Source organism: Anomaloglossus baeobatrachus, chromosome 5 (genome assembly GCF_048569485.1).
Source record: "Anomaloglossus baeobatrachus isolate aAnoBae1 chromosome 5, aAnoBae1.hap1, whole genome shotgun sequence".
Lineage (NCBI taxonomy): Eukaryota > Metazoa > Chordata > Amphibia > Anura > Aromobatidae > Anomaloglossus > Anomaloglossus baeobatrachus.
This window is the reverse complement of record NC_134357.1, coordinates 108,211,957-108,233,960: the sequence shown is the minus strand read 5'-3', so window position 1 is coordinate 108,233,960 and position 22,004 is coordinate 108,211,957. Positions and strand designations below refer to the sequence as shown.

At 44.9% G+C, this 22,004-nt stretch overlaps 1 protein-coding gene across 2 annotated transcripts in view; it reads left to right on the top strand.

The window, feature by feature from the left end:
* LOC142313353 (intelectin-1-like) overlaps window positions 1–22,004 on the top strand; it is a 96,559-nt gene that overhangs the window by 5,889 nt on the left and 68,666 nt on the right. Inside the window, exons 1-2 of one of the 2 annotated variants that reach the window (XM_075352367.1) lie at window positions 3,248–3,268; window positions 18,574–18,661. In XM_075352367.1, the coding sequence (XP_075208482.1) occupies window positions 3,263–3,268; window positions 18,574–18,661 (94 nt within the window). In that variant the 5' untranslated portion in view covers window positions 3,248–3,262. Of the gene's footprint in view, window positions 1–3,247; window positions 3,269–18,573; window positions 18,662–22,004 lie in introns of those variants that run through there. The other variant, XM_075352368.1, reaches the window with a different exon arrangement.

Genomic DNA, 22,004 nt, shown 5'->3' with positions numbered 1-22,004 from the left:
AGTGTGCAAAGTGCCCCTTAGCCTAATACTTGGTTGCACAACCTTTAGCCAAAATAACTGCGAAAAACCGCTGCCGGTAACCATCAATGAGTTTCTTACAATGCTCTGCTGGAATTTTAGACCATTCTTCTTCGGCAAACTGCTCCAGGTCCCTGAGATTTGAAGCGTGCCTTCTCCAAACTGCCATTTTGAGATCTCTCCACAGGTGTTCTATGGGATTCAGGTCTGGACTCATTGCTGGCCACTTCAGTAGTCTCCAGTGCTTTCTCTCAAACCATTTTCTAGTGCTTTTTGAAGTGTGTTTTGGGTCATTGTCCTGCTGGAAGACGCATGACCTCTGAGGGAGACCCAGCTTTCTCACACTGGGCCCTACATTATGCTGCAAGATTTGTTGGTAGTCTTCAGACTTCATAATGCCATGCACACAGTCAAGCAGTCCAGTGCCAGAGGCAGCAAAGCAACCCCAAAATATCAGGGAACCCCGTCATGTTTGACTGTAGGGACCGTGTTCTTTTCTTTGAATGCCTCTTTTTTTTCCTGTAAACTTTATGTTGATGGCTTTTCCCAAAAAGCTCTACTTTTGTCTCATCTGACCAGAGAACATTCTTCCAAAACATTTTAGGCTTTCTCAGGTAAGTTTTGACAAATTCCAGCCTGGCTTTTTTATGTCTCGGGGTAAGAAGTGGGGTCTTCCTGGGTATCCTACCATACAGTCCCTTTTCATTCAGATGCCGACGGATAGTACGGGTTGACACTGTTGTACCCTCGGACTGCAGGGCAGCTTGAACTTGTTTGGATGTTAGTCAAGGTTCTTTATCCACCATTCGCACAATCTTGCGTTGAAATCTCTCGTCAATTTTTCTTTTCCTTCCACATCTAGGGAGGTTAGCCACAGTGCCATGGGCTTTAAACTTCTTGATGACACTGCGCACCGTAGACACAGGAACTTTCAGGTCTTTGGATACGGACTTGTAGCCTTGAGATTGCTCATGCTTCCTCACAATTTGGATTCTCAAGTCCTCAGACAGTTCTTTGATCTTCTTTCTTTTCTCCATGCTCAATATGGTACACACAAGGACACAGGACAGAGGTTGAGTCAACTTTAATCCGTGTCAACTGGCTGCAAGTGTGATTTAGTTATTGCCAACACCTGTTAGGTGCCACAGGTATGTTACAGGTGCTGTTAATTACACAAATTAGAGAAGCATCACATGATTTTTCAAACAGTGCCAATACTTTTGTCCACCCCCTTTTTTATGTTTCAAGGAAGAAAAATATCCAGCGCGGTCCAAATTCTCGTATAAAAAATCATCTTTATTGTTTAATCCTTAAAAGTAGGAGTTTACAGGCGGTCAGCAAAAATACATGGATGTTAATAGGACCCCACAAAGCTACGCGTTTCGACGTGAGTCTTAATCATGCTCTGGGGAGGAAGAGATGTCGGCTTCCTATATCGTGCAACACACACCCTCCCAAATTAAAAACACATGTTGTCTTCAAAGGAACATTCACAATACAACACATCACATTGGGAGATTATAGACATTGCGGTTTTTCCATGATAGAAAGGAAAAGAGGAAGAAATAGGGGAAAAGGGAGAGAAGGATGCAAAAAGAAAAAAAAGAAGAAAAGGGGAAGGAAGAGAAGGAGAAGAAAGATGGGAAAAGATTATGTGGAAAAATGAGGAAAAAGCTGGGAGAATGAGAAGAAAAAGAAAAGAGGGAGATAAGTATGTGAAAAAAGTGGAAACAAGAAAGAAAAAGGAAAAAGAGAATGTTAAATGGAAAAAACCGTTAGGGAGGGAGTTGGAAGGGTTAAAAATAAATAGTTGAAAAAATAATCATATCATATGAATTATTATAGTATAATCATATAATACATTAATGCATGATTATATAGAACAGTCATTAAATAATCATAATAGAGAAAATCGAAACCATATAGGTATCTTTCATCACTCATTAGCGTTCTATATATAAAAGCATCGATAAAATAGACCCCTATCAGTGTGCATTATAAGAGAAAGTGAGAGAGTACAAAAGAATGTGTTTGTGCTTATCCAGTTATGTTAATCGTCCCAAAAAGGAAATCTTTTAAAAGTAGCAGTGCCAATACACATGCTGAGATCGTAAAGTAGGTATGTGAATCCTTGTAGGAAATTAAATAGATCGACAAATCTCCATGCTACTTTGGTCATTAATATAATCCACATCGTGGGATATTCTTTATTATTATGATCGATTTTTTTATGTCACTATTTCCTTCACCCTCATCGGTTTTATATTTTTCATGACTAATTGTTGTTATCCATGACACAGATATCAGGATATATATCAAAGAAAGAAGTTTTTTTGTGTTCATGACTGTCCATGGAATTTATATGATATATATCCGTTACCTAAATATGTGCTATTAAAGTCGGAAAATATTTATTTACATTTATCCCATTTTTTATATATGGTTATTTATCATTTCATTTTATTTCAGTTGTTTGTTTGTAATTATAGTTTTTATGTATATATATGTACAAGCTGAGATCGTAAAGTAGGTATGTGAAACCCTATGGAGAATAAGTAGATCAATAGATATCAGTATTATTTGGTCATTTATATAGTCCACATCGTAACATATTCTTTATTATTAAGATAGATTTTTTTCATGTTACTATTTCCTACACCCTCATCAATCTTATATTTTTCATCATTAATTATTGCTATCCATGACACAGACATTAGGAAATATATCAAAGTAAAAGATTTTTTTATTTTTTTATGTTCATGACTATCCATTGAGTTATAAAATATATAACTGCTACATAGATATATATCATCAAGGATGGAAAATATTTATAACATTTATCCCATTTTATATATATAACTATTTGTCATTTCATTATATTTCTGTTGTTTATTTATAGTTTTAGTTTTTTCATATGTCCATATATATGTAAGGGGGGGGGGAAACGCAGAGAAGTTGAGTATATATATATATAGCATTGAATCCATTAATCTATAATAGGTATATAAAAAAGTGCTTCAAATATTAAGGATTTTGTGAGCAAAAAAGGGGGGGGGGAGGCTGGATATTGTACCAAATTTATTATAGGGAGTAAATCATGAAATCATGAACTATAATTATTATATATCAATTGGAATCTAATTATTGAAATAGTTCTAATGGTTCACATAATTAGTGTCATAATTTATCATCTAGGGAAGTGAAATGAAATGATCAACCAGGGCAGAAGAGGAGAATAAAGAGAATGTTGGTATGACAATTAGTAATGTAGAATCAAATCTTGTCGATGATTCATCCCATGTGGGATTCTAGTCTCCAGGGTGAGGATCCAGTATGTTTCCCTGTTAAGGAGTTTTCTCCTATGATCCCCACCCCGAATCGGTCTAAAAACCTTTTCAATGCCAGTAAATTTAAAGTCACGTAAATCTCCTCCATGTATCATTTGGAAGTGACGAGAGGCTGATGATACAGAAACAGCTTGTGGGTTGGTTGCATCTAATAGATGGCGTCTTATTCTAGTCTTCAATGGCCCCACTGTACATCCCGTGTACTGAAGTTTACATGCATCGCATGAGATAAGGTATACCACATGGGATGTGTTACAATTTATGAATTGATTTATTGTGTATTCTTTTAGGTTTTTAATCGATCTAAATGTTCGATTTTTTTGTGCATAGGAACAAGCCTTGCATTTAGTCGCCCCACATTTAAAAAACCCTTTTAAATTAAGCCAATTTTGTTGAGGTTTTTTCTCTACACTGGTAAATAGGCTAGGGGACAAGAGGTTACCCAGTGTAGGGGCTTTTTTTGCAATAAATCCTACTCCTGTTTTTATTATGTTTTTAAGTTTATAGTCTTCATTAAGGATAGGTAGGTATTTTTTTATTATATTGGAAATAATGGAGAATTGGTTACTGTAAGCTGTTATAAATGATACATTATTAAGATATTGATCATTCCTTTTTTTCTCTTTAAACAGTAAATCCTTTCTATCTATTTTTGCTACTATATTTTTAGCCCTATTTAATTTCCAATTTTGATAACCTCTATTAGATAGTCGATCACAAACTTTTTTCTCCTCTATCAAATATTGCCCTTGATCACTACAATTCCTCTTTGTACGAATGAGTTCACCAATAGGTATATTCAATTTGGTGTGTGGAGTATGACAGGAGTTGGCAGTCAGTATGGAGTTGCAAGCTGTACTTTTTCTATAAGGTGTTATTGTCAGATGTTTAGTATCATCCACTGACAGGGTTACATCCAGAAAATTAATTCTGGATGTATGGGTTTCTGTTGTAAATTTTAAGTTGAATTGATTATTATTAATATAATCTGAAAACAATATTATTTCTTCTGTTGCCCCAACCCATATCAGCAGCATGTCGTCCAGGTAACGGCCGTACCACAATATACTGCCGCTGAATGGGTTGGCATCACCGTACAAGAACTGCTCCTCCCATCTCGCCATGACAATATTTGCCAGCGAGGGGGAGAAGCGAGCTCCCATACTGACCCCCCTACGCTGCAAATAAAACTGACCATCAAATGAAAAATAATTATGTTCCAAAAGGTACTGTGTAGCCATTAGTATAAATTCCCTCAATTCAATCTCATAATTACTAAATCTATCTAAATGTTGTGATAGTGATCTTAAAGCAATATGATGGGGTATTGATGGATATAATGATACTACATCACATGAGAGCCATTGATAGTTTTCTTGCCACTGAAAGTTATCCAATGCTTTAACAATTTCCTTAGTATCTTTGATGAAACCGGGGATATTATATACAAGAGGTTGTAAAAATTGATCCACCCATCCACTTAATGGTGTGGAATTATATCCAATTTGGCTTTATGACAATTTTTTATTTTTTTTTTTCATTGAAGAAAAGTTAAATGAAGATAATAATAGCAAAGAATTTGTGATTGCAATCATTTTCAAGAAGAAACTGAGTATTATCTGACAGAATTGCAGGGGTGCCAATACTTTTGGCCAGCACTGTATATACACTGCTCAAAAAAATGAAGGGAACACTAAAATGCCATTGTGTTAAGTGTTCTCTTTTAATTTTTTGAGATATATATATATATATATATATATATATATAATTAGTTTAGAAAAAAAGCCAAAGTTTTTAAAACAAATTTTGGTTTCTGTTGCCATTTTACTAGAACAGTAGAGCCTGCTTTACACATTTCAATATGTTGTGCGATCGCATTTGCGATATGGGCAATTTGTTGCCCGTGTCACACAATGCTGTAACCCCCATCACACGTACTTACCTTCCAAACGACCTCGCTGTGGGCGGCGAACATCCTCTTCCTGAAGGGGGAGGGACGTTCGGCATCACAGCGACGTCACACAGCGGCCGGCCAATAGAAGCGGAGGGGTGGAGATGAGCGGTAAACATCCCGCCCACCTCCTTCCTTCAGCATTGCCGGCGGGACGCAGGTAAGCTGCAGTTCATCGTTCCCGGGGTGTCACACGGAGCGATGTGTGCTGCCTCGGGAACATTGAACAACCGGACGTTCGATTTTTAGAAAATGAGCGACATGTCAATGATGAATGAGAAGGTGAATATTTCTGCTCGTTCATAGCTGTCACACGCTACGATTTCACTAACGAGGCCGGATGTGCGTCACTTACGACATGACCCCGCCGACATCTCGTTAGATATATCGTAGCGTGTAAAGCCCGCTTTACTCAGTAACTTTTTCATTTTTTCTGTTGATGGAATTGTGTTATGGATGTGTGACTAAAGCGGGCTTTACACGCTGCGACATCGCTAGCATCAGCTAGCGATGTCGAGCGCTATAGCACCCGCCCCCGACGTACGTGCGATATTTTGTGATCGCTGCCGTAGCGAACATTATCGCTATGGCAGCGTCACACGCACATACCTGTGCAGCGACGTCGCTCTGGCCGCCGATCCGCCTCCCTTCTAAGGGGGCGAGTCGTGCGGCGTCACAGCGACGTCACACGGCAGCCGTCCAATAGCAGAGGAGGGGCGGAGATGAGCGTCTGGAAAATGCCGCCCACCTCCTTCCTTCCTCATTGCCGGTGGACAGAGGTAAGGAGATGTTTGTCACTCCTGTGGTGCCACACATAGCGATGTGTGCTGCCGCAGGAACGAGGAACAACATCGCTAATATACAGGCAACGATATTTGGTTTTGGGACGACCTCTCCAAAACCAACGTTTTTTGCCTGTTTTGCGATCGTTTAAGATCACTCGTACGTGTCACACGCTGCGATGTCGCTAAGGATGCCGGATGTGCGTCACTAACGACGTGACCCCGACGATAAATCATTAGCGATATCACAGTGTGTAAAGCCCCCTATAGTCAATCAACATAGCTACCAACAATCACAACATCATTAATACTGCTAAAAAAAACCCCAACAACTGGGTTTTAGGCTATGTGCACACAGTGCGTTTTTCTCGGCGTTTTTGCGCGTTTTTCGGGTGCGTTTTTGGCCTCAAAACTGCATGACTTTGCTTCCCCAGCAAAGTCTATGAGTTTTCATTTTTGCTGTCCCCACACAGCGTTTTTTTTCAGCTGCGTTTTTGTGGTGACCACAAAAGCGCAGCATGTCAATTAGGCTATGTGCACACAGTGCGTTTTTTTGACGCTGCGTTTTTGTGCGTTTTTGGCCGCTAAAAACGCACAAAAACGCACCTGCGTCGAAAAAACGCGGCAAAAAACGCACGCGTTTTGCCGCGATTTGGTGCGTTTTTTTGCTGCGTCCTTATGAGTTTTTTATCAGTGAACAAAAAAAAAAAGGTCTGATGTCATTTCCTTCTTCAATGTGTTCTTCATTCTCCACTAGTGTATGCAGAAGAGCAGACAGCTGCAGAACTACAAGGCTCAGCATACTCCATCCAATAGTGTATGCAGGAGAGCAGACAGCAGCTGCAGAACTACAAGGCTCAGCATGTTCCATCCAGGACTGTATGCTTGAGGGAGAGTCAGGGGGAGCAGACCTACAATGCTCAGCATCCTCCATCCAATAGTATATGCAGGAGAGCAGACAGCAGCTGTCGAACTACAAGGCTCAGCATCCTCCTTCCAGGACTGAATGCAGGATTTCTTTGCCCCCCCAAACAAAAAAAATGACGTGGGCTTCGCCATATTTTTGTATGCTAGCCGGGTACAGCAGGCAGGTACGGGCTGCCCCCAACCCCCAGCTGCCTATTTGTACCCGGCTGGGAACCAAAAATATAGGGAAACCCTTTTTTTTTAAATTATTTCATGAATTTCATGAAATAATTTAAAAAAAAAATGACGTGAGCTTCGCCCAATTTTTAAGTCCAGCCGGGTACAACTAGGCAGCTGGGGATTGGAATCCACAGTGCAGGGTGCCCATGCTTTCTGGGCACCCCCGCTGTGAATTGCAGTCCCGCAGCCACCCCAGAAAATGGCGCTTTCATAGAAGTGCCATCTTCTGGCGCTGTATCCAACTCTTCCAGCTGCCCTGAAGCCGGGTGGCTCGCCGGGTAATAATGGGGTTAGGGCTAGCTGTATAGCTGGCCCTAAGCCCGAAATTCATGGTGTCACGCCAATATTAGACATGGCCACCATGAATTTCTAGTAAAGATAAAAAAAAAACACAACACACAGAAAAATATTTTTATTAGAAATAAAACACAACACAATTAGTGACTCCATCTTTATTGAAATAAAGAACCCCCCTCCGCAGTAATCCTGGGTCAAGGGTCCCGCGCCGTCCAATCCGGATCCAATATCATCTGATAAAAAACGCATAAGGACGCAGTGAGCAAAAACGCAGCAAAACGCAGCAAAAAAACGCACCAAATCGCGTGCGTTTTTTGCCGCGTTTTTTCGACGCAGGTGCGTTTTTGTGCGTTTTTAGCGGCCAAAAACGCACAAAAACGCAGCGTCAAAAAAACACACTGTGTGCACATAGCCTTAAGCTGATTTGCTTTGTGCCACATCCTGATGTCACCTCCAAGAGACCTTTTGTCAGGAGGTCTCAGCATTTAATCATTGTAGGCCTCCTGTAGAGCTCACTTGATTGTTATCTTGTGCATGTACTTTTCCTTCTATGCTGAAGGGGATAATGACTCATTCTCTGCTGGCTGATAATTCTTTTCATTCATTTCAACTGCGGTTTATGATTATCTAGGTACCCCTAGATAGAGGGTCAGCTCACGTGCACACTGTCACTGCTACCTAACTGTTCCTGGCATGACACAATCTATACTCAACTTCCACAGCCCTGTCAGCCATGTTGTGGGAGATGAGTTCAAATTATTTTTGTTTTAATTGTTGTGGTCTTGAATTGATTAAGCTGGGGTGGTCCAGTAGTGAATAGTGATGAGCGAGTACTAAAAAGCTCGGGTGCTCGAAGCTCGGGCCGAGCCTCCCAAGATACTCGTGTACTCGGGCCGAGCAACGAGCCCAATGTTATCCTATGGGAGACCCGAGTATTTTTGTGAAATGACCCCCCGGCAGCATGGAGAAACCCTAAAAATGGCACAAAAGTCTCAGAAGAGTGCTCAAATGACATGGCAACAGCATGGGGAAGACCCCTTGAAGCATTTATCACTGAAAAGTCACAGCTGTGAACAATTTTGTCCGCGTTTTACGCCATTTTTACGGACTCACCAGAAAACCTTCCAAAATGACCCCAAAATGATTTTTCATGGCGGAAATGTTAAGGGCACATACCCAATAGTGAGATAGAGCTGGTGTATGTTACTTTTTGAGATTAATACATGAAAGATTTTACGTGAAAACATTGTGTGGCACTCCGATGTCCCTGAGAAGAGACGTACATGAAGGCCTCTTGAGTCTAATGTGCCCATTTTGAGGAAGTTAATTTTTTTTAGTATTTTCCTTTGCCAGGGCAGTCCAAAATTGTGAGGTTCACCAATGCCCCTGCATACAGACGTGCATGAGGGCCTCAAAACATTAAGTGTCCATTGTCAGGAAGTGGGTGTATTATAGTATAGCCCTTAGGCAGGGCAGCCAAAAATTGGGAGGCTCCACATTGTCCCTGGATAGAGACGTGCATGAGGGCCTGTAAACCTGAAGTGCCCATTGTAAGGAAGTGGGTCTATTGTAGTATAGCCCTTAGGCAGGGCAGCCAAAAATTGGGAGGCTCCACGTTGTCCCTGGATAGAGACGTGCATGAGGGCCTGTAAACCTGAAGTGCCCATTGGAAGGAAGTGGGTGTATTATAGTATAGCCCTTAGGCAGGGCAGCCAAAAATTGGGAGGCTCCACGTTGTCCCTGGATAGAGACGTGCATGAGGGCCTGTAAACCTGAAGTGCCCATTGGAAGGAAGTGGGTGTATTATAGTATAGCCCTTAGGCAGGGCAGCCAAAAATTGGGAGGCTCCACGTTGTCCCTGGATAGAGACGTGCATGAGGGCCTGTAAACCTGAAGTGCCCATTGGAAGGAAGTGGGTGTATTATAGTATAGCCCTTAGGCAGGGCAGCCAAAAATTGGGAGGCTCCACGTTGTCCCTGGATAGAGACGTGCATGAGGGCCTGTAAACCTGAAGTGCCCATTGGAAGGAAGTGGGTGTATTATAGTATAGCCCTTAGGCAGGGCAGCCAAAAATTGGGAGGCTCCACGTTGTCCCTGGATAGAGACGTGCATGAGGGCCTGTAAACCTGAAGTGCCCATTGGAAGGAAGTGGGTGTATTATAGTATAGCCCTTAGGCAGGGCAGCCAAATATTGGGAGGCTCCACGTTGTCCCTGGATAGAGACGTGCATGAGGGCCTGTAAACCTGAAGTGCCCATTGTAAGGAAGTGGGTGTATTATAGTATAGCCCTTAGGCAGGGCAGCCAAAAATTGGGAGGCTCCACGTTGTCCCTGGATAGAGACGTGCATGATGGCCTGTAAACCTGAAGTGCCCATTGGAAGGAAGTGGGTGTATTATAGTATAGCCCTTAGGCAGGGCAGCCAAAAATTGGGAGGCTCCACGTTGTCCCTGGATAGAGACGTGCATGAGGGCCTGTAAACCTGAAGTGCCCATTGGAAGGAAGTGGGTGTATTATAGTATAGCCCTTAGGCAGGGCAGCCAAAAATTGGGAGGCTCCACGTTGTCCCTGGATAGAGACGTGCATGAGGGCCTGTAAACCTGAAGTGCCCATTGGAAGGAAGTGGGTGTATTATAGTATAGCCCTTAGGCAGGGCAGCCAAAAATTGGGAGGCTCCACGTTGTCCCTGGATAGAGACGTGCATGAGGGCCTGTAAACCTGAAGTGCCCATTGGAAGGAAGTGGGTGTATTATAGTATAGCCCTTAGGCAGGGCAGCCAAAAATTGGGAGGCTCCACGTTGTCCCTGGATAGAGACGTGCATGAGGGCCTGTAAACCTGAAGTGCCCATTGTAAGGAAGTGGGTCTATTGTAGTATAGCCCTTAGGCAGGGCAGCCAAAAATTGGGAGGCTCCACGTTGTCCCTGGATAGAGACGTGCATGAGGGCCTGTAAACCTGAAGTGCCCATTGTAAGGAAGTGGGTCTATTGTAGTATAGCCCTTAGGCAGGGCAGCCAAAAATTGGGAGGCTCCACGTTGTCCCTGGATAGAGACCTGTTAGGTTCTTAGTGCCTCCGTGCTTGCATTTAAAAACCGCACGTGTGTGCCTGTTGGTGGCAGCTTTCCGCTGCATTTGTGTGAGTTTTGCAAAAACTTGGATATAACGCACAAGTCTAGTGAATACACATCAGCACAGCATTGCAAAATGCGCAAGGGCGTTGTCAACGAACAAGGAAGTGGACGTGATGGTGGTGCAGGCAGAGACCGAGGTTGTGTGCAAGCTCTAATTTCGCCACAACAAAGGGCCACATCTAGTCGCTCGCACGTCCTGTCCCAAATTCTTGGGGACCGCAGCAGTACACCGCTCTTGAACCAAGACCAGTGTCAACAGGTTGTTAGTTGGATAGCGGATAATGCTTCCAGTCAGATTGGCACCAACACAAACACTCTGTCTTCCACACGGTCAAGTGTCAGTAGCCGTGATACTGCACCGCACATTTCAGAACCTGATCCTCCTTCCTACCACCAGGCCGAGTACACGTCCACGGACATTACTGATCCCACACTTGGACACTCGGAAGAGCTGTTCGTTCACGTTTCCATTCACAAATTCTGGCCTCTCGCCAGCTCCTGTTGAAGTGGGCCATGACGAGATTGTATGTACAGATGCCCAAATATTTGAGCAGCCACGTTCTCACGAAGTTGGCAACGTGTCTCAACAAGGGGTGGACGATGATGAGACACAATTGTCAGGAAGTCAGGAGGAGGAGCAGGGTGCGGAAGAGGAAGACGACGTGGTGGATGATCCAGTAAATTACCCAACCTGGCAGGAGGATATGCAGAGCGAGGACAGCAGTGCACAGGAGGAGGGAGGCGTAGCATCACAACAGGCAGTAAGAAGCAGAGTGGTGGCCCCAGGCAGACGTCAGGCAACTGTTCCCCGGAACAACACGACACAAGGTGCCTGTACAAATGTTAGGTCTTCCCGAGTCTGGCTGTAATACTATTGTATGTATTGAGGATTTCGATTGCGTTAGGGCAATGACAACCAGAGACGAGTTCTTGGTGCAAGACGTTTATAATATGCAACCAGCAAATATGTACATAAACGGAACAAAAACACAGTAGAACATAAATACAGGAAATACCTTCCAGGGACGGAGCGAAAGGGAATTCCCGGGACCGCGCACCGGACTCCCCCAGGGAGACCACCAAGAGCGAACCCCTATACAGGGACTGTCTGGCAATCACCCCAGAAGCCCTAAATGCGCAGCAGCCGGGACACAAAAGGGCAATAGGTAAGTCCAAAAATGTCCGTACGTGATGTGAGTCCAGAGTGGTATTAAACGGAAGGAACCGGGCAGAAGTGCCGACCAAAGACGGCAAACGGAGTCCGGGCACAGCTAGATGATACCAGATGAAGTCCAGAGTCGGTGTCGGTTGTTTTCCAAGAGGATCCGAATAACAATCAGGAACCAAAAGCAGCAGGGCAGGAGCACACAGGAAGCAGTATACTCAGGCACTGGACTAAGCTTTAGGGGCGGCTTTTAAACAGATGGACAGGAAGTAGGGCAACAGAACAGAAAACTCCATGTTAACAAAGGGCAAGCTCTTTCAAAAGAAAACTGGAAAACCCGGAACTCTGACACTGGCAGTTTTTTAAGTTGGCTCCAGATGATTCTAAAAAGGCCATTTGCAACACCTGCCATGCCAGCATCAGCAGGGGTACCAAAACTAGCAGCCTGACCACCACCAGCATGATCAGGCACATGTCAGCCAAGCACCCGACTTTGTGGGAAGTACAACAGAGTCGAGGAGCAGTGCTTGCTGATGTCACTGCTACATCTTCGCTGGTTGTGCATGCGAGCCAATCCCCTGTCCATGCTGCCTGCGAACAAGCCTCCTCCACTCCTGCACCTGCAGTTGCCTACGCAGAAAGAACACCATCATCAAGCACGTCCTTGTCCCAGCGCAACGTTCAGTTATCCATTCAGCAAACCTTTGAACGCAGGCGCAAATACACTGCCAACACCCCACATGCCACAGTTCTAAATGCTAACATTTCGCGACTGCTTGCGCTGGAAATGTTGCCTTTTAGGCTAGTTGAGACAGAAGCATTCCGCGACCTGATGGTGGCAGCTGTCCCACGTTACTCGGTCCACAGCCGCCACTATTTCTCCCGGTGTGCCGTCCCCGCATTGCATAACCACGTGTCACAAAACATCACACGTGCCCTGAACAACGCTGTTTCAGCCAAAGTCCACCTAACCACAGACACGTGGACAAGTGCATGTGGGCAAGGCCGCTACATCTCGTTGACGTCACACTGGGTTAATATTGTGCAAGCTGGGACCCAGTCTGAGCGAGGGACGGAACACGTCCTTCACACACCAAGTTTTGCAGGCCCTACCTCAGTCAGGGTTTCACACACACTCTACAGCTCCGGAATGTCATGCTCCTCAGCCTCCTCCTCCTCCTGTGCATCCTGATCCACTTTACCCTCCACACCAGTCCCAAGCTGGAAGTGTCGCGGGCGGAGGAGGGGACGGTGCGCTCTCCCACTGCTCGGGTCCGGCTGACGCTGCTCTACGGCTGCTGCTGCTCGTTGGCTCGAGCGATGGCCGGATCCCGGGGACTCGAGCGGCGCTACTCGCCCGTGAGTGAAAAGGGGTGGTTTGGGTTTTGGGGATATTGTCCGTGACGCCACCCACGGTTGTGTTGATTGTGTGGACACCACCGCTGCTCTGGACGGGGATCCCGGGAGCCTGTGACAGGGAGCAGCTTTGTTGTTATTTCTCCCCTCCGTGGGTAGGGGGGTTGGTTGTCCCGGGGCCTAGTGATGGGGTAGACATGGATGACAGGCGAGTTGCGGGGCCTGATGAGGTGCAGGGTCGCAGGGGCAGCGCTGTGCCGCACGGCACGGAGGTACTCACTCAGCCCAATGATGATGACACAGTTCACGGTTAAACAAGTGGCTGGATGGACGGGTCACTCGGACGGCTGCGGTTGTTCCTCCCTGCAGGTTAGTGATGACTGTCTCTCCCTGCACCTAAGTTAAGTGTTGGTAGTGATGGTTTCCCAACGGTAACCCGCTCCCCGACCTGGATATGGGCCGGAGGAGCCCCTTTTGCCCACAGGCGCTGGCCCTGGGAGACGGTTGCCCCTGGCGGTGGCTGTGTCTCCCCTTCACGGTTGTACGGTTGCCTTCTATCTGGACTTGGCTGTTTGGAAACCCTGAGGTTCCCTTCACTAACGGATTTGGCAAATTCACGGCGACACCAAGCCTTGCCGGGATCCGAAAGTCCTCTGCCAATGGTGCTGGCTTCTCTTTGTATACCGGTCCGGTACGGCCGGGTCACCACCCGTCCACGGTCCTTACGTCAGACTCCAATCGGCCTCCACTGCAGACGGTCACCACATCCTGCCAACCTTGCTGTCCTGTCCGGGCCACACACCCGGACCAACTTCAGGCTCTTTGCTGTCACTTTTCTCCTCTCTACTACTTTCCTCCTTCCACTTCCTTAGCTTAACTCTCACTGCCTGTGTTTTCCCTCCTCCTCGGTGGGTGGAGACCAACCGCCTGGCTCCACACCCTGGTGTGGACAACAGCCCCTGGGGAAGGCAACAAGGATTTTGTGTTTTGACTATGATATGCCTGCAGGGAGTGTGGGGTGTTTAAGTGTTGTGCTCTGTGGCCCCTGGCTTGTCCAGGGCGACACAGAAGCACTGCAGCACTGCCTCGGCGAAGCGGCAACAGGCAGTGCTGAAGCTAATCTGCATAGGTGACAAACCCCACAATGCAGAAGAGGTGTGGACAGCTCTGAAACAGCAGGCAGATCACTGGCTCACAACTCTGAACCTAAAGCCAGGAAAGGTCGTGTGTGACAATGGCCGGAACCTGGTGGCGGCTTTGAGGCGAGGCCAGCTGACATATGTTCCATGCGTGGCCCATGTGCTCAACCTCGTGGTTCAGCGGTTTCTAAAGTCATACTCAGAGCTGTCTGATCTGCTGGTAAAAGTTCGCCGCCTGTCTGCACATTTTCGAAAGTCACCTACTGCTTCAGCCGGCCTTGCCGGCTTAAGACGCCGTTTGCATCTTCCGGCACACAGACTGGTGTGTGATGTCCCCACGCGTTGGAATTCAACTCTGCACAAGTTGGTCAGGATATGTGAGCAGAAGAGGGCAGTTGTTGAGTACCTGCATCACCTAAGCCGTCGGGAAATGGGTCAAACTCCACACATAACACCTGAGGAGTGGAGATGGATGTCCGACCTATGCACCATCCGCCAAAACTTTGAGGACTCCACCAAGATGGTGAGCGGCGATGACGACATTATTAGCGTCACCATACCGCTTCTCTGCCTTCTAAAATGGTCTCTGCTCAAAAAACAACCATGATGCATTGCAGGCGGAGCGCGATGAGTTTGAGCAAGAAACAGTAGTGGGTGTGGGTGATGATAACACACAGCCCAGCCTCGTCTCATCACAACGTGCAGTGGAGGACTATGACGAGGAGGAGGATGAAGACATGGAGCAACTCTCTGGCCAAATTGAGGATATGACATGCAGTCATATCCTCGGTTCAGCGTGGCTGGCCAGAGGACAGGGTAGATGATGAGGAGGAGGAGGAGGAGGACAGCATGTTCAGTCATCGTGTTGGTCAGGATACTGAAGTGATGGCTGTTAAGAGTCTGGCACACATGGCTGACTTTATGGTAAGCTGCCTGTCTCGTGACCCTCGCGTTAAGAACATCTTGGCCGACAATCATTACTGGTTGGTAACACTGTTAGACCCACGCTAAAAGGAGAACTTTATGTCTCTTATTCCCGAGGCGGAGAGGTCAGGCAAAATGCAGCAGTTCCAGAAGGCCATAGTCACGGAAGTAGGCAAAGCATTCCCCTCACAAAACGCTAGCGGCATAGGTCATGAATCAGTGGACAACCGAGGCGTACAGCCGAGAGAGGCACAAGTCCAATCCGCCAGAGGTAGGGGAACAGTCTTTAAGATGTGGGACAGTTTTCTCAGCCCCTCACGTACCACAGCCCCTGAGGTGCGGGGTAGTGCCACAAGAAATCCTAAGTTTGCCCAGATGCTGAAGGAGTACCTTGCAGATCGAACAACTGTACTCCGACATTCCCCCTGTGCCTTACAATTATTGGGTATCCAAGCTGGACACGTGACATGAATTGGCTCTCTACGCCTTGGAAGTCCTGGCCTGCCCTGCTGCTAGCGTTTTGTCAGAGCGTGTTTTTAGTGCCGCAGGTGGAATCATTACAGATAAACGCACCCGCCTGTCAACTGAAAATGCTGACAGGCTGACTCTGATCAAGATGAACAAGGGTTGGATTGGGCCAGACTTCACCACACCACCAGCAAATGAGAGCGGAATTTAAAGTTTGCCATGTACCTCCACTCACCCATGGGTACACACTTCTGGACTTTGGATAATCGCTGGACTGCTCCTCCTTCTCCTCAGGCGCCACCATGATGATGACCGTTACAAATTGCAATACTTAGGCCTTTGTTTCAGGTATACCCCCAGTGGTAAATTTTTTCGCCCATTCTTTGCAGAATGGACATTACAACGACAGGAGACCCGCTCCTTTGCAATGGGAACAATGTTTTGAGGCCCTCATGCACGTCTCTACCCAGGGACAACGTGGAGCCTCCCAATTTTTGGCTGCCCTGCCTAAGGGCTATACTACAATAGACCCACTTCCTTCCAATGGGCACTTCAGGTTTACAGGCCCTCATGCACGTCTCTACCCAGGGACAACGTGGAGCCTCCCAATTTTTGGCTGCCCTGCCTAAGGGCTATACTACAATAGACCCACTTCCTTCCAATGGGCACTTCAGGTTTACAGGCCCTCATGCACGTCTCTACCCAGGGACAACGTGGAGCCTCCCAATTTTTGGCTGCCCTGCCTAAGGGCTATACTACAATAGACCCACTTCCTTCCAATGGGCACTTCAGGTTTACAGGCCCTCATGCACGTCTCTATCCAGGGACAACGTGGAGCCTCCCAATTTTTGGCTGCCCTGCCTAAGGGCTATACTACAATAGACCCACTTCCTTACAATGGGCACTTCATGTTTACAGGCCATCATGCACGTCTCTATCCAGGGACAATATGGAGCCTGACGCTGCCACCGACTGCCACACACATGCTGTTTTTAAATGCAAGCACGGACGCAATAAGAACCTAACTGGTTTTTAGGAGCGACAATTACTGAGAAGTCTGACACTATCAGACACTGCTGACTGACGTGTATTATTATACACTAGACTTGTGCGTTATATAATAGTTTGTGCAAAACGCGCACCTGTCCCCTGCCACCGACTGCCACACACGTGCTGTTTTTAAATGCAACCACGGACGCAATAAGAACCTAACTGGTTTTTAGGAGCGACAATTACTGAGAAGTCTGACACTATCAGACACTGCTGACTGACGTGTATTATACACTAGACTTGTGCGTTATATAATAGTTTGTGCAAAACGCGCACCTGTACGCTGCCACTGACTGCCACACACGTGCTGTTTTTAAATGCAAGCACGGACGCAATAAGAACCTAACTGGTTTTTAGGAGCGACAATTACTGAGAAGTCTGACACTATCTGGACTGTTTTACACTGTGTACACCAGCCCCAGATATGATGAAGGCTGGTATACGGTCACCACTACCCTGCCTGCCTGCCTGTATACTGCTACAATAGTCCTGACAAGGACTCTTCTGGTCACTAGCCTGTATTCCGACCTGGCTATACCCTGCCTGTATATAGCAACAATAGTCCTGAGAAGGACTCTGCTACTGTACTCCGACCTGGCTATACCCTGCCTGCCTGTATACAACTAGAATAGTCCTGAGAAGGACTTCTGGTCACACTGTTTGCAGCCCTGCTCCGAAACTAACTATAAAGGGCCGCAAAGCTTTCCCTGAATCAGCGACACTCTCCCTGCACTGACTGTCTGGATAGTTGTGAGCAGAGCACAGCGCGCCGGCCGATATAAAGGCTCGGTCACGCTGTGCAGGCCGGCCAATCACTGCAATTCCACAACTAACAGGGCTGTGGCATTGCAGTGGTCTGCCAGCCAATCCCTGCATGAGGGCTGGCTCTCAAAAGAGCGCCAACATGCAGAAATGAAGACCACGAGTACAGCACGAGTATCGCGAGATTACTCGGTCCCCGCCGAGCAGCCCGAGTACAGCGATACTCGTGCGAGTACCGAGTAGTGACAAGCATGCTCGCTCATCACTAGTAGTGAACAACCCCTTTAGAGGGAGCATATAAACTTAGAAAAGCTCTGCAATCTATGAGCAGCGTGGGTAAAGATTTCCATTCTATGGAACAGGTTTCATTTAAAGACAAGTATTTTGATTGTGTTTTGGAGTATTATTATTATTTAGACCTTCCCTCATGATTAAGCAATGACCGAACGCGAAATGTACGTCGAGGTTTGAGATCCATACTTGTAGAATTTCTTGGGCACCTTAGGATCTACCTTGAGACCAATTATTTGTACTTTAAATCACTTAGCTCTTTAGTATGCATTTTTGAATTACCTTGATTGGTTCAAGTATTTACTTCCACTCAAAGGATATTACTCTGTACAAGGGATTTAAAGTTACTATGTATTTGTGTGTCTCTTTATGGTATGATACCTAGGTGCCCATACCCACCATATATTTCTATGCAACGTACTGTCTATGTCTTGTTTGTTACAGTGTCTCAGTCCATTTTGGATTTTTATGATTCTTCCAATAAAATTTGTATGTTTTATTTCACCCTCAACTCCTTGTTCTCTTAGTTTATATATTCTATAGAGTGGTCGTACATGCAGCTGGTAGTGTTAGAAACTGTTCACACACAGCTATATGTGTGATCATGCGCTTTTGGAATTTTTGTGTTATATATATATTTATAGTACATATACACACACACAATAATATTAATTTTAAACAGTCAAAAATATCATTGGTTTTATGATGATGCATAGGTCACGCATTATTTTCTCTTCCTTTATTCTTAGTTTCTGTATATCTCAAAAGTAAAGATGTTGGTGTACGGCATCTTAATAATCGCTTTGGTACATTCTGGAGTGAACTGTGACAAATGTGGTGAGTACTTTTACAAATAATCTAATATATCAAGCTGAATGTGTGTATGTGTGTATGTGTGTATGTATGTATGTCCGGGATTGGCATCTGCACCGTCGCAGCTACAGTCACAAAATTTTGCACACTCACACTTCTGGACCCCGAGAGCGTCATAGGCTATGTTTTGAGGGGAAATTTTAACCCCGCGCTTTACAGTTATTCACCAAAAAACCTGCCTCCATTAAAGCTAATGGAGCTGGGAGCCACAGTGCAGCCAGAACTTCAGAAGAATGTGCAGCCACGCCCTTATATGGAATGTTGGCGTGTCACAATGCAGCCAGGGAAAGAGACAGACACAGACAGGGAAAGAGGCAGACAAAAAGAGACAGACACAGACAAAGAAACAGACTGACAGGGAAAGAGACAGACAGGGAAAGAGAGGGAAAGAGAGAGACAGGTTAAGAGACAGACACAAACAGGTAAAGAGATAGACACAGACAGGTAAAGAGACAGACACAGACAAAGAGACAGAGACAGACACAGGGAAACAGACAGACAGGGAAAGAGAGGGAAAGAGACAGACAGGGTAAGAGACAGACAAAGACAGGTAAAGAGATAGACAAAGAGACAGACACAGGGAAAGAGACAGAGGGAAAGAGGGAAAGAGACAGACAGGGAAAGAGAGGGTAAGAGACAAATAGGGAATGAGACAGACAGGGAAAGTGACAGAGATAGATAGACAGGGAAAGAGATAGATAGACAGACAGGGAAAGAGATTGAGACAGATGGAGAAAGAGACAGAGACAGACAGGGAAAGAGGCAGACAGACAAAGAGAGAGAGAGACAGAGAGATATATACAGAGGGAGAGACAGGCAGAGAATGGGAGAGAAACAGAGAGACAGTTACTATCCTGGGCAGCGCTGGGTGCTATGTTATGAGGCGAAATTTTAACCCAGCGCGTTCCAATATACCAATCAATTTTGCCCCTATCTACATAATAGGAAAAAGTGAAACGAAAGGTGTTGGGGGCAAATTGACAGCTGCCAGATGTGAACAAGGGCGACTTAAAGAATGAGAGCGATGGTGCCAAAGAGTATATACCGTACAGTTGCTAAGGTGGGGCCTCGACATGGGATACTCACCACACTCTGGGATATGAACACACACACAAAATGCACCAAACACTACCACGTACTTGAACACATATACCACCCTCAGCACACATCTCACCACACATACACCAACCTCGCCACATAATCACACAGAAGTCTGGTATTATCCTTCAAAAATAAAAATCTGATTAATAAGCAGCCAAACTACAAGAACAACAAATGTACCACATAGGAAATACGGCAGCTGTTAGTCACATGACCTGTCTATTATGTGTATGTGTGAGCTAATATATACTGTCAGGGGGAGGGCTTCCTGTTGCCTGGAGATTTATCAGGCTGCCAAAAGCAACCAATCACAGCTTATCTTCTATTTTGCTACAGTTAATTAATCTGAGCTCTGATTGGTTAATATAGGCAACAATTTAATAATTACATTTCTATCTATTTGTTTTGTGGTTTTTGTGTGCAGAATACATTATTGTTAATACATTCTATTTTGTTAACAGCAGTTATTAACCCGGGCGAAGCCGGGTAGTACAGCTAGTTGAGATATAAAATACATACAGTAAGATATATATCTGTGTGGTGAAATAATTGTTATCAAACATGAAAAAAAATATTGTTAATTGAAAGATGGAATGCTAAGTTCACATGTCCTGTAGTCATTCGTTAGAACAGATCCATTGGGAAACCTATTTGTTTTTTTAACATGGGAGTCTAAGGACAATGGATCCGTTAACGGATTGCTCTTTAGCCATCTGTTGCATCTGTTGTATTTGCATTTGTAGCAGATCTGTTGTTTTCTTAATGGACCTGTTCCAAATCGGTGATAAATAGCAATCCGGTAATGGATCCATTGTCCATAAACTCCACATGATAAAAACAGATCGAACTGACATCTGCTATCTAACAACAGACAAAAAAGTTTTCTGCTGTTCTCTACTGTTTTTTGTTATAGGATCCCCCCCTCAGTAAAGCAGATCACATGCTATTTAAGTGACATTCTTGCCAACCAATATTTCTGTTAACCCCAGGCAATTTTCCATTTTTTTCATTTTTGTTTTTTCCTCCCCTTCTTTTACAAACCTTAACTTTTTTTACATTTCTGTCGCAATGCAACGGGAGGGCTTTTTTTTTGCGGGACAACTTGTACTTTTGAATGACACCATTATATTTGTGATGTTCTAGAATTCCAATTGAGATGAAATTGCAAAAATAGTGCAATTTCACAATTGCATTTTTGGATTTTTTATTTACCGCGTTCACTAAATGGTAAAATTGACCTGGCAATATGATTCCGCAGGTCAGTATGATTACACAGATACCAAACATGCATAGTTTTGTTCTTCAATTTAAGTGGTAAAAAAATTCAGGAATTAGTAAAAAAAAAAAATTACTTTGCTTGTGTAGCCATTTTCCGAGAACCATAATGCTTTCAATTTTCGAGATAAGGGGCTGTGTGATGGCTTTTGTTTGATGTCCTGAGATGACATTTTTCCGATACTATTATGGGGTAGATTTTGATTGCCTCTTATTGCATTTTATTACATTGTTGCAGTGGCCAAAAAAAGTTATTCGGGCATTTAGATTTTTTTTCTTATTACGTTGCTTAATGATCAGATTAATTTATTTTATATTTTGATAGATCGAACTTTCACAAATGCAGCAATACCAAATATGTATATTTTTTATTGTTTTATTTTTAATAGGGCAAAAGGAAGTGATCTGAACTTTTCACATACCCCTCCTGTGATAAGCATCTCACTGTCAATATACAATGTACACAGAGAGCTATGGTTCATGTGTAGTTAGCTTTCTGAGCTCTGCTACACATTACAGTACATCTAAGACCTCTGTGTCACAACTACTGCACCCTGTAATTTAAGTTTTACATTGCTAGATTCAGGATATCTTTTCCTACATCATGCTGCTTTCAGATGAGGCAGCAAAAATCAGGTGACAGATTCTCTTTACTATAATGTACGGATAAGCTGGAAAAGGTTACTGCATATAATTATACTTGTCTACTGACTCAGTAACATATTTGTTTAACCACCCTGTATTAACAATGCTGCAACTTCAGGTGCTTTCACACATCCGGTTTTTGCCGTCAGGCACAATCCGGCGAGTACTGGATAAAACGGATCCGGCGCCGGATGCGTTTTTTTCTTCACTGAATTGTATTAGCGCCGGATTGTGCCTAATTCCCTTGCGTTTCATCCGGCGTGCGCCAGATCCAGCGAAATTTCTG